Below are 14,307 nucleotides of genomic sequence, written 5' to 3' on the forward strand. Positions count from 1 at the left end.
TCTGTATTCTTCATTACAATAGCCCAATTTATGTGCCCAATTTCTCCATAACAAAAGCCTAATAATATACAGTAACATCACAATTCATATAGATTAAAACTGCCTGGACCATTTTCTCAGTTCACTAGCTTGAAATTTATTTTGATATATAGTTCCACTGCATCATTCCTTCCATCTTTCCAAAAGTATACCCATTAATTTTAGTGTCCATTATCTTTCCCAACACATGTTTCTGTTTTTAGTATATGTTATCTGCTAAAGCAGTATTTCCACATCCTTTTATTTTTATTCCTTATGCTTCTAGAATTGTATAGTACAGGAATTAATTTAAGAATGCATGGGTTATGTTAAATATAATGTTTTAAGTTTAAGTAGTGATGCCATAGGCTTTTCTGATGCCACTAGAAATAGACTAGTGGTTGGGAGCACCCTTCCTCCCAGTTCAAATGTTCCTCAATATAGTTTAAATATTTCTCAACTGGTTAAGGTATGCACTTCCCAAAATATCAGCACCCCTCTGGTTTAAGTGTAAACCATCCTGTGTCTACATTTCTCATTTGTTTCAGAAGGACCCCCAAAGCTCCGCTTACCTAACATCTTTTCTTTACTAAGCTTTTATCGACAAGTTAAAAGTCCATATTTTCTCTTGCTTCCCTAGGCTTGGAAATTATAGTAGTAACAGAGAGAATACCAACATAGACATTCTGCTCCTGTGTTTACCAGATACATCCTTATATTTGTCTTGTAGAACCCTCAGACTTCTTTTATCACAATATCACTTAATTCAGTCATTTAATTCAATGTCATTTAATCGAGTTACTATCGTCCTACTCCCCATCTCGCAACCTTCGCTCTTCTAATTCTGGTCTCCTATCTGTCCTCCAAGCCCCTCTACACTCTACGGGTGATTGGGCCTTCTCCTGTTATGCCCCAAAGCTCTGGAACTCTTGTCACGACCACTAACCTGCCCAGACCAGCCCCTAAGAGGACTAATCAGTTCCAGCAGCAGGGTGATAATTACAAACGCCGCCGCACGTGTTAATTTCTCATCAGACGCCTTACCATGCGGCAGGCTGCATTATTTAAGCCTCCCTTACCCGCATATCGCTGCTCGGTATTGAGTTCACTTCTTGTTGCTCTACCTAGCGTTTCTTTACCTTTTGCCTTACTGGAATTCTGACTACACCTTTTGCCTTCGGACTTCGGATCTTGTCTCGCCCCTTGGATTGTTTGCTACCTGTGACTATTTTCGGATTTGACCCTGCCGCTCTCGTTTCGACCACGAATCTGTCTTACATCCTGGATTGTTCGCCACCAGTGCCTTTACCGGATCTCGACCTACCTTACGCCTTCGGACTAGGACTCAGCTCCTGGTTTTGCTCTGTTCGCTTACTCACCTCCCAAGGACTCCTGCATCTGCATCGGATCCTTTTCACCTCTACCAAGCCGCATTACAACTCTATCCCCAAGGACATCAGAGAGTCACCTTCCCTAAACTTCAAATCCAGACTCAAAACCTTCTTCTTTAGAAGAGTCTTTACTTAACTGGTTCTGTTCTTTACCCCTCTGCTCCTACTGTATTCAGTACCCCCCATCTACTGTCTCCTCTCATTGTGTATTCTCATTGTGCATATGTGGTGTATTTTTTTATTGTTGTTGCTATCGTTCTGTAAAGAGCTTTGAGAAGCCATCTTTAAAGACCACCTCAGGATCTTGCTCCTCAGGTAGGTCTGAAAACTGGGCACCAAGCAGGCAACAAACCATACAAGACTTGCTGTGGTGAGTGAGTTCCTGGGGTCCAATGGGGCCAAGTGGGTACTATCACTATGGAATGTTTTTACTTCATGCAGCTTCTCTTCTGCATTGTTTTTAGCAATTTCTAAACTGGATCCACAAATCTCCAAGATCAAAGACCTACTGAATGTCTAATTAATTGCTAATTATCACCCAATACACTGAATATCAGGGTGTTTGATATTATTTTATGTCCATTTCACCCCAAGACACTTTTTAGTGTTCTACAGCAACTTCAACAAAATTAATATTTAAAATGCATACATATAAAGATTGTGGGTAATATGATGCTGGTAATATTTTGTTAGATGTGCTCTACTACAGCTCCAGTAACAAAAGGTCATGATTCTTACTGTCTAGGCCTACACATACTGTAAGTTAGATTGCAGAGAACAAAAACTCATTGACATTTTTCTGAATGGTTGAACAGGCAGTAAAATGTTCTCTGAGGGTGTTAAGAAGACTGCTGCATTTCTATATTCTATTCAATAATGACATACCTCAAATACATTTGGATGTGGGCACTGAGTTGAACTGCAGTATGATATCACTGAATCCTATTTACATTTTTAAGTTTATAGTTAGAATTTTTAGTTAACAGTAAAAATGATCATAATGAATAAATGCACTACACTTCTTGTGCTTTACTGGAAATCCTCAGAAACAAAAATAATTTAATAGAGAATGTGCCTTGGCTTTTGACATTAGTTGCTACATTTTGAAATTACAGAAACACTAACAAAATCAGATGAGAGATGATCCACTGTCCAAAATATTTATCTTACTTATCATGCCTGGAAGATGGACTTTGACTAGTGTTTATGTAGTATAACATTTATAATTTAATAAAATGAAAATAACTTTTTCTTTAAACATCTCTGTACGTTACTGTGCACTCACATCAAGATATTTAATTGGTATTAGCTAAATCATTCACCATTTAGCAATATCATTAACATATGAGGTAACAACAAAATATTTTACTCATTCTTACTCACCATTTAAGTAGACACGACTAAAAAGAACAAATAAGGCATATATTAAGAAAGTCTTATTATTTTTTAAAAATCTAAATCATTTTTTTCTCATTTTATACAAGAAGATAACTTTCTGCTTTTATTTTCTCACAGTGAAAACGTTCCCAGAAAAATGCTACAAAAGCAGAGGGTATTTTTAAAGCTTGCCATTTAAATATCCTAGCATGAGTAGGACAGAGCAGTGATCTATTAATTACTGTATCTGGGAGGAACTGCATGTTTGATGAAATGTTTTGTAACATTTGTAAAACAACAGGAAGGGAGGAGGACTGATACTTCAGCTCATAAGGGACTCGATCACACCAAATGATATTCCCTCTGAGATCAGTTACGAACATGCATTATTGAAGAAGGAGCTCCAAGACCTTATCTTTTCACTGTTTTGTCTAAGCTTTGCCTGGAGGCTTTGGTCTTAACAGTGAGAAACTTGCTAAACAGAAGGACTGCCTTTTGTTAGGCTTCATTCTACTCCATTAAGTCTATAGCATCTTTATTTTCTTCTGTATTTTATTAGGCAGAATACCATTCTCATTTTTCTGTTACATGGTAATGGATTTAGAAAAAACACAATGATGTTTTATGTAGACAAGTTTAGGGTTTTGCATACAGTTACTGATAAAATAAACTATAATTAAGAAATGGGCAACACTGAGTTAGAAGTGGCTGTTTATGTTGGCATCATTAACTCCTTCTAGACAATTTAGGGATAACAAAGAATACAGCAAACAAAAACAAAAAACACAAAACAAAATGTTAGGATATGTAATGTGGAGCTGAAATAAAAGGATTTTAAAAACGCACCATGTACTTTTAAGGCCTCATATAAATTATTGTGTACAATTGTGTTCACCACATTACAAGAAAGAGAAGAACAATATGATATATTCTGGGTCTTAAACAAATGCTCTACACTGTCAGGGTGAAGGAACTGAACCTTTTTAGTCTTGAACAGAGAAGACTACAAGGGAACTGGATACAAGTATTCAAAATCTTCAAAGTCATTGACAAACTCAGTGCAGTTGGCTTGTTCAAAAGAAAAGTTGTCCAATTGGTCGCTGTCCTACAGTATCACCAACCTTACCTCATCATCCTCTATAGACCTGTGCACTCATGAGTGTTACCAGGCTCTTCCTGTGTCTCCTTGAAAATTGAACTCCTTTCAGCTTTGAGGACAAGTCACCTACTTCACTTGGATCTCTGTCTTGGAGTGAGAGGTTAGTTTCAGCTACTGGGTGGTTTCCCTTGATCGCCTACCTAGATGGCTGCATTGGAATCCTCTTAGTGGTTCCTATCTCCATGTCTCTAGAACATTTTTCTTTGCCAAGAGGTTTCTGCATTATAGGTCATGGTCTCCCTGGGGAGAACATAGGGCTCACATGGGCAGTTGGCTTCTTATGACTCTTGTCCTGGAATGTGTTTCTGGCTATTCTCAGAACTATTTACTTCTATTCTCTCAATTCTCTCCTTTTCTGTCATGTTCAGTCACTCAGTGAAGCCAGAATCCATCACCTGGCCTTTCCTATTGAAGACCAATCCACCACTCAGGTACCCCATGGCAATCATCTCCAAAGCATATCTGTTATTTCTCTTCCTGACAATACAGATGAAAATAGCTGACTCCATTTTCTCCCATTTTGTTGTTGCTCTGCTTTCAGACCATGTAGTAATGATGCTCAGACCCCTGTTATCATCTTGTGTCATGTCATTTCCCTCACGACTTCCAGGTTGACAGACTTTGACATGATTCAAACCAGGTCTCTGTCTTGGCCATCAATTTCTATGGCTGGTAGAAAGAGCAGTCATGAGACTCATGGTATTTTGGTGGGACAAGCTGGAACATTATCACTTTTTTCTGGAAGATGCTCTTGTGGGACCCTCATGGCATCGCTCCCTCCCTATATGATGTTGACCCTGCTACATCACACATTGCTCTGCTACTTCTGGTTGAAGAAAGAAAACTCCTTCGGAACAAACTACTATGAGTAGGTCCCTGGGGTCAAACACCACATGTTTTTGCTTTATGCTTTTTACATGTTAGAGCCATTTTACAACTTTCTGCACAAGATCTGGGTTGAAGGGACTCATCTGTCATTTGCCAAAGAAACTGTGATTACCTCTGCAAGTGCATCTCTATAAAGGTTCCTATTTCAGCAGACCTTCTCTAGCATCCCAACCCACAGCTATTAATATTGTGAGTTTGCCTCTAAATTTGTGCTTTAGAGTCCATAGTGGACTCACTGCAAAGTATCCAAGTTGTCACCTTTCACTGTATCTGATCTCTACCTCATTCAAGAATGGGAGGAAGGAAAAAAGTGATATCAAACTTGCAGATCTATCTCACAGTAATTTTGGCACATCATGGTAAACTGTTAGGGTTGCACTGCCCACACGCCCAATCCCTACAGCCACACCATCCATACAGAGACATTGTTCCTCAACTGATATTCAAAAGTTCCCAGAGGCCTTTGAGGTGCCTCCCTTTGAGGTAATGATTTTATATTTTTGCAAGGAGACAAATCTATGATAAAATAAAGTTTTACAAATATGGAGCTTGATAACATCCATTTTATGTATTTTTTGCAGAAGAGATGCATACTGTACAACTGTGCAACATCAAGAATAATTTACTTTGAATATAACAATTTAACAAACCAAAATATATGCATTCATGCAACCAGTCAGCCTAAAACAGAGATTCTCTGGGAAGACTGTCCAGCAACTAAGGATGAATCCTCCTTAGTGCATACATGTTATTTCTTTTTTAAATCAAATTAAAAAGGAGACATTATCAGTTTATCAATGCACAAATTCCTATTTGAAGAAGTACCTTTTATCTGGAAACTGTAATCGACTTTTATTAAACTTTTTTTTTATTGGACTGTGATCCCTCACTATTTCTACACTGAGTTGAGGACAAGAAATGAAATGCCAACTCCTAAAATATCCAAAGGATTTTAAAGATCTCAACATCAAGATTCATAATACATAATTCAGAATTTACATAATGGTAAAATCCTTAGTTACCTGTTGCGGTTATTGAGCTCCAACTTGTCTGTCATCAGACTGGCCGATTCCTCATCGTCCTTGTTGCGAAAGCGCTCCTGACGGGCCCTTCGTCGGCGCTCCCGGGCTGCCTCTTCCTCATCATCATCATTCCTCTGATTGGCGAGTCTGAAAAAACATTATAAAATACTGGTGTACAGCAGTCCTTTAACTTTACAGACATTGGAGCTCTCCATATATACAGACAAAAACAGGTTCGGACAAATTGAAGCAGCAGCTGGGGAAATATATACAAATCTTTAATGAGGAATGGGACACAGCATGCACTGCTCAACTGGCACAGAGGACCAACATTATTCAGCAGGGTTTACAAATGTTTTATCCAGAGAGCATACTATTAATCTGCTGATGAAGAATTATTTGAAAACAAATAATTGTAACAGAACTGTATAAATCATATAGCAATCGTGAAGATACTTTTTACAACAAAGTGTTATTCCTCTAATTTTAGATCTAAAAACGTATTTGTTTCATTTCTGCTCCTTAAGACCTCAAACAAATTGCTTATATTTGTGGATATACTGTATACAAAATGTAGAGATTTGACTATAAGGAAAGTACTATTCTGTATCAAGCAAAATGTTCATTTTATGAGACATCTTGACTAAATTTCTGATAACAGGAAAAATAGCCTAAATGTATTAAATGTAGAAGTGTTTGTGACATTTTAAAATGGTATTATTGAAAGTATTAAAGTATAAAGTTAGAAGCATGGTAAATGTTTTTGTGTGTATGGTCACTAGAGACAGAGATTAAAGTGAAGCAAAAACCAAACAAAACCATGCAAGAAATCAATAAACTTAAATGTGATTTTAGACGTTTTCCACTTAGTTAAGAGATATAAGCAGAAGTAAATTTTATGATGATCTTAGCCAAAGCTCTGATGAAACAGTGATATTACATTCTTAGTCTATAATCACATAAAAACAAGCTCTCTGCAAAGCAAATCATTAAAATACTGTTTTGCTGTTTGCAAGTACTCCAGGGTCCAAGACTCCCCTCCCAACCTAAAAAACTAGTAGCTAGTTTTTCGTTCTGGTTACTAACTTGATCCTCAAATCAAGTCCCTGGCAAAGCTAATCTCACAGCAAAGCAGGACTGAGGTTGGGTGTAGCCCACATTACACTGCTTCACTACATCAGATGAAAATTGTATCTTAAAATGTGGTTTGGCTGGTGATGAGGAGACTCAGACCGGAAAACTGTTTTTGGCCTAAGGCTTAGTTATATCAAATTCAGAGTGAGCACTGCACAGCCAGCAAAACTGAATGGACAAGTAAACATGGAGAAATAACCCTGAGTGTGAAGTTTCCTGCTAATAAAAGAAGTAGAGAAGCTGAACTGTAAATAAGTACTTTATGCTTAAACTCAACACTGTGAAAGAGGACAATCCCACCTACATGAATGACTTTATTCTTTCTTTAAAGCTGTACTCCTTCAGAATAAATGTCAGCTGAAGTACTCCCTTTTTAGATTTCTTCACTATGGATTTTTCCCTCTATCATCACATTTAAAATGAAGATTATAAAAGAAAAATTACATTTTAAAGACACTTTTTAAAACATTTTATTTTTATTTAAACCCCAAACTCATAAAGGAAGAAACACTGAAACAATTACAGGAACATGGTACATCATGTTATCTGAGGAACATAATCAATAGCTGCATCCCAAGCTACTGTCCTAAAACCTAAATATCATAACCAAACACAATAAAAATAGCAGGCTCTAATCATCTCCTCAAAATAGTTTTCTTAGCTTCAGCCATCCCTGCTAAGAAAATTCACCTGTTGAGTATTAATAGTGTTAACTGAGATACATCAGAGAGAAACAGTACTTCTGAAAACTAGGAGAGAATAGCACCAGTTGTATAGCCTAACACTGACCCTACATATCTGCACAAAACATTAATTTTGGGGCACACTCTAAATGTGTGTACTGTAAATACTGTAAGTGCTTATTAACCTGGACATACAAAGCTCACATGTAGTATCTGTGGAGTAGCAGATAGCCTGCGAATAATGTGCACTAAGTTTGTGACAATGCAAAAATATTACCCTTTATTACTTCCCAGTCTAGTAGAAAATCCCACTTAATAGACTCACCATTCCACACTGATAACAGGGAGGGGCTTCATATTGTGAGAAAAATAATATATCGTATAGTGCTAAAGGAAACCCTGTTCTAATGCATTAAATAGATCCAATAGTGTGTGAGCGAGATAAAATGAATCCCAAGAGCCATCAGAAGCATGAAGAAAGGAACAAAACCTACAGAATGAAAATAGAAAAACCCAGAAGAGAGTATGAGCCTTGTAGTCTTTACATGTTTTTGCTTCAGATAGGAAATTGTAAGATCTTGGTAATCAATTATTACCTCCAGTACATCAGACTGGGTCTCTAGCTGATAAAAAGCTGGATTCAACCACCTCTGAACTGAAAAACCCAGTAATAAAGCTAAAAACTTGGCAAGACAAGTCCCCCAGCCCCTTTGGGGTGCTGATGAGTAGTTAATTTGATTCTGGGGTACGTGCAACTCCAAACAAATTTACAACAATGAATTAAGGTGAGTTAAGATGAATGGTGATGAATTTAGGAGGATGTGACAACAGTAGCAAGCAGGTAAGTAACTCCTTGGTAAAACATTAATTTTAATCACTGCAATTCTACTGTGCAGAGTGATTGAAAATGGTCTCCATCTATTCAAAAGTGACTACCACTTTGGGCACCATGCTGTCAAAGATTCCCTTTCTAATCTTCAGCAATGTGTTATAAATCTTATTTAATGTATCTGAAGATGACAGTAGTGGTAAACTACTACTAGAAAAAGATGTCTGTGTAACTAGTTATTTCAAAGGCACAGAAATTCATGGCACAAAGGCCCAGTTAATTTCTGAAAAAGAACTAAAAAACTGAAAGAGTTTTACTACATTAGGAGGAGGACTAAGAACATTGGTAAAATAAAACAGAATATCATTTTGGAGAATGGAGATATAATGTTCAGAGTCCTGAATTTCAATAGGTACAGGTAAGTGCTTTTCCTAACAGACTGGGACTGTTAAGATGGAAGCAGCGGGTGACTCGTACATCATGAAAATCATCAGAAAGTGACTACTAAAACCAAAACAGTATAAATACTCCCACTCCAATCTATAAAAAGCCTTCTCTTCACACCTGCACTAGGAGATAATCGATAAGCTGCAGTATATCTATGATGTGAAGCAGGCAAGGCTGATTGTTAGATGCAAGTCCTTCTTTGATGAAAACTGTCTGATCATGGGGAATTAGAGCAGAAATACAGGAAACAAGATACTGAGCCAAAATGTCCACATAAATCTTTACGTCAGAATTAAAAAGGGATATTGGACGGAAACTACAGCACTTCATACAGTTCTTACATTTTCTCAAACGAAGAATTATCAATGCCAGTCTAGTTCTCTGTTTCCAGTGAGTGATTGATAGATTGTAATATAACAGGGCCATTTTGTGTCTATGTCTCAATTAAAAGTTCTGTTGGCAGGCAGTCTTAATCATTGATTGCACCTTCCAGCTCCTGAAGTGTAAAAGGTGCATCTAGTTCACTAGCTTGTTTAGAGGATAAATATTGTAATTCTAAGGTGCTCAAGAAATTATAATTTTGACATCTAACTTTGCATACAACTGTGAGTAATACTGCTGTACTACATCATTCAGTTGTTTTGGGTATGGAACCACCTATTCCATTGAGCCCTTACTCATATACATGGAAGCAAATTGTTCTGCTTGTTTTAAGTGCAAAGTTAGACGTTTGCTTGGATGCACTGCATGCTCATTATAAAGCTTACATTTTTATGTAGAAAAAAACAGCTTTCTTTATACAGAACTTTATGTCTAGCCTTCTAAGAATGCAGTATTTCTATTTCAGTACTGCAAAACGTTTGATTCAACTAATCACTTTTTTCCTCAAGCTAGTTAATTTGTTGCAATCTACTGTCTTCAGTTTAGTTGCACAAGAAATCATACAGTATTACTCTCGATAAAACACTTTTAAACCTCCGAGGTTCTGTGTGGGAATATCTCTAGAGACACATTAATTGCTACAAATACCTCTAACCCTTCTCTCAGCTGCTGCACAAACACTGTATCGCTCAATAAAGAATTATTAAACCTGCAGCGTTCAGCCCTTTAAGTATCTGGAATAAAATTGAAAATGTGTACCATAAGGCCAGGATATGAAATAAATGTTATGAATCAACACTGACTGTATTAATTGATGTCTATGAGTTGTCTGTATGTGGACCCTCTGATGAATTTTTCAGGGCATAGTCCCACTTTGCACCCCATGCTTTTCACATAGGCTGCATGTTGCCACATTACTAAGAATAATCAGCTTTCCAATAACAGATGGAAGGAAAAATGGTACAAAGTTGCTTCTATGATGTATAGGTTTGATTCAATGGTAACCTTTTAAATTGGTATCAGGATTGTGTACCTATAAATCCTAATTTTAAAAGGACATAGAAGATAAACTTTGATCTGCAAGAAGTGGGCGCAAGGTGGGATAAATCCTGGATGGGACAGATTACACATACACAAAAACACATTCACACCAGGGCAAATGTTCCCAAAAGCAGTTAACCTGTATGTCTTTGTTCTGTGGAAGGAAACCAGAACACCCAGAGAAAATGCACACAAACATTGGGAAAACATACTAATTCCCACGTTCAGAACTGAACCCAGGGCACCAGCGCTGTGAGGCAGCAATGCTAGCCACTGCACCACCATGCCACCCTATGACACACAATATTGACAATTATATATTATATTTAAAATTATTATGAACTATTAATTATGAATTATTGCACATTCAAAAACATCACTACTGGATACCTACAACACCTCAGAATTCGGCAGGATCTGTGTACCCCCATTTGAAAACCTCTGTATTTTTATTATCCTAAGTCACTAAAGCAAAGTTTTACCAAATATTTTAAATATTTTCTCTTTGGCTTATACTAATAACATGATCTGTTTGATAATATATAAAATATTTCATGAGCATTATCGAGTTCAATTTTAGGACAAAATGCTGCCAATATTTATGTAAACTAGTCCATATATTTTTAAAAGTACAACATTTTCATTGAGAAAAGCTTGACAAGAAAAACTGTAATTACAGTCCTCTTGTACTGTATGCAGGTGTTTTTGAGTAGCATGTAAAGCAAGATTCACAAATAGTCAGATTTTATCATATAACCTTATTAAAACCCAGCTACTATCCTCTTATGGTAACTGAAGACATAAAAATAGTAAATAAAAGTAAATAAGTTGACTGTATAGGCTGCCTAACTAGCTCTTGTAGGCATGCATGACGAAAGTTTCAAAGAATAAAGCATTTTTTCTGTATTATTTTTATCTGAAGACGACTGCATAAAGCTGTTATGCAGTTAAGTCGAGAGTTGGGAGCGCACAAGCATCGAGTCAGCTGTACCAAGAAAACTGCTCCTGAACCACCTTTGCCAGTGCTTGTTTTAGAAATTGTTCATCACTATTTAAGTCTTTAAGTAATCAAAGAGTATGTCTGTTCCAAAGCTAATCCTGAGACACACTGCCGAGGAAAAAGTTTCACCCAAGAATTTGCTTTTGATTTAGAACTACTGTCATTCAGGGAAATGCATGAAACGGGCCTGTGCTTCCATTTGGCATAATCAAACCTTCTCAGCAGCTGTACTTATTAAAATAGCTCTGTGAAGCACATTATGCATCACATACCAACAACACAGTCTGGGTCCAAAGAACACAATAGTTTGTCACCTCAAGAATTTAAAGTGAAGTAGTAACTCAATCAAACAGATTTATACACTTCGATAAAGCCATAAAGTAATAAACTGAAGAAAGGGTGTTTGTGAACTTGAGCATATGATAAATGTTGATATGCTTGGACATATTTTTTTAAGAATTATGTGGCAAAGAAACAAGGTAGTCTTTTAATTTTAATAAGGTATTAACAACTTGTCCCTATTCACGCTTTTTACATTTATACACAGTGTACAGTATACAGTATATTTACAGTAAATGCAGTGAAGTTATAAGTCTGTGAGATCTGAATGTTTATGTTTTGCTATAAATGTCCAATGCTTTTGAACTGAAATTACTAATTTTCTCTAATGAAATTATTTCCATTTGTTTTTTTTACAATAAATTGTGATTTAATAGTATTATAATGCTATCAGCTTGCTGCAGTTTAAAAAAATTACAATTTCAAGGCAGAACAATATACATATGTGTGAGTAAAATACTAATAAATTAGAGGCAGATGGAAGTACAGCATATCATAAATAAATGAACAGAACTGCTGAAAATTAATTGGCTAATTAAAGAGCATATTCCTCAGTTTTCACAAAAATAAGCCTCCACACAATACTGGGCTCTATAAAACTGGGGGACAATATGATACTGTAGACGTAAACCTTACAAAAAAACGTGTTGTTCTGTTTGGATTCATTGTTTTATTTATTTTAATTTTTCCTTCCCCAAAATGATAAGGATACATCTTATAAGGTGTAGAAAACACTTCATACTGAGTGATTCTAATAAAATATACCACTTCTGAGCTAGACAAAAATCTTACACTTCACTTGGGGCTCCACCCCAGGTGGGGATTTGTTTTGGTTAATGCACATACAGTATATGCCAGTGATTATGCCAGAAACCTCCATATATCTAAGCCTTCAGTAGTTTCTGCTCTGCTTCTGAATTAGCTTAAATCCATCTCAATGACTTAAAGATGTTGATTGCTTAACACAATTTAACTCACAGTACAAAATGAATCACAATGAAGTAACCCATGAGAATAATATCACTTTAAGCATTTGTGCAACTTAACAGGGAATAAAAAGGGAACAGAATCATGGTGAGATGCCACAAAGCATCACCAACATACAAATAACAGTGTTTCTTATTGGAGAAGTCTGTAAGACACTTTGACAGCTCTGTTTAGTTTGTAGATGTTCTGATGTAAGGTCTGTAGGTTTCATAAAGAATAACCTAGAGTTTGAAAGGCTGACAGTTTTGTGAGCTCTAGACATCTTAATCAGGCCTGATGCAATAAGAGGAATGCATTTTGACAAACCCACCTAAGTCAAAACAAAAATCAGTCTTGAAAAGTGCAATTCATTTAAAATAAATCTGTCTTGGTTGACCTCCAGTTTGCTGCACAAGTGAGATAAATGTAAGAATACTAAGAATAATAATGGTCATTATCTTAGAACACATATAAAACGATATATTGTGATGTAGTAGACAGTGAAGACACTGGAATTTTTTTAAACTATCAACAAGAAGAAATACAATTTGAATTAATAAAAAATGAAAACATTAGTCAGAGTACTGGCCACAATCCTATTTATAATGAGAAGTTGCTGCAAGAAAAATAACAAGCCTTCCAGGAACAGTGAACAGTGAGAATGCTGATATAATTAAACACAGTAGTCCACTTATGTTTTCAAAATCTGCACATTGATGATGTAACATCGGGAATACTCTTTTTTTTTCTTCTGTGCTCTGCAAACTTTGTTAAAGTTGAGCTGCATCAGGAGACATGTAGCTTCCAAACCACAGCTTGTACCTGCCAAAGCTACCTTCACCCACTCAACTGGCAACATGCCTACCCAAGATCCCCTAGATCACCAGTTTTCTCCATACTGAGGTATACGTGGACTTGCCAGGAAAATGTGCTTCAGAACAAATTTCAAGTAATGTAAAGTATCAGATACTGAAAATAGAACTGAATAAAATAGAATACATGTAAATCAAACTGTGAAGGAATACAAATTACTTCCTAGAACTAATTATATATTTTGACTGTCACATAAGTGAAGAACTTTGATTAAACCAAGAAATGTAAAATGTAATCTTTATGTGCACAAGTACGAATAGAGGATGTCTCTTTATAAGTAGTTGAAGCTTTGCTTAACGGAGAATTTAGATTTTAATAAAGAATTGAATTGACTGACCATTCAAAGTGTATTAGGATATGTCAGAACATCAGTGCATAATCTTCATTCGCATTCTCAAAATGTCACATATTTAAAATTTTAGTTCATTTGCACAGCCTCTGTTATTGTCACTTCACAACTTTTGTCACATTTTTTAAACAGAGGTTTGTTTGATACTGATCCATTACTTCAGGGATCAGCAATATTCATTGTATATTACCCTAAACCACCGACAGATAACTTAAGCCACTGGTGTGCTGCAATTGCATCTGACACTAAAGGTATAGAAGCAATGTTAAAATGTAGAATCATACAACATTTTAGAGAGGATTCAATCACTGTTGCTCTCAATTGTAAAAGTTCAGAACTGTTGGATCTATTGTGCTGAGAAATAAAACGTCACTATTTTCACTTACACTTTAAGTGAATTGGGCATGTAG

The 14,307-nt window shown here is 36.2% G+C and overlaps 1 protein-coding gene across 10 annotated transcripts in view; it reads right to left on the reverse strand.

The window, feature by feature from the left end:
* Positions 1–14,307, reverse strand: part of cald1a (caldesmon 1a) — a 125,267-nt gene that overhangs the window by 26,439 nt on the left and 84,521 nt on the right. For all 10 annotated transcript variants that reach the window (XR_016091450.1, XR_016091448.1, XR_016091449.1 and 7 more), the window contains one exon: positions 5,856–6,002. Coding sequence is in view for 5 of the 10 variants with exons in the window: in XM_088922677.1 (XP_088778803.1) it covers positions 5,856–6,002 (147 nt within the window). In the remaining 5 variants the exon portion in view is untranslated. The remainder of the gene's footprint in view (positions 1–5,855; positions 6,003–14,307) is intronic.

The sequence above is a fragment of the Atractosteus spatula genome, chromosome 8 (genome assembly GCF_055471065.1).
Source record: "Atractosteus spatula isolate fAtrSpa1 chromosome 8, fAtrSpa1.hap1, whole genome shotgun sequence".
Lineage (NCBI taxonomy): Eukaryota > Metazoa > Chordata > Actinopteri > Semionotiformes > Lepisosteidae > Atractosteus > Atractosteus spatula.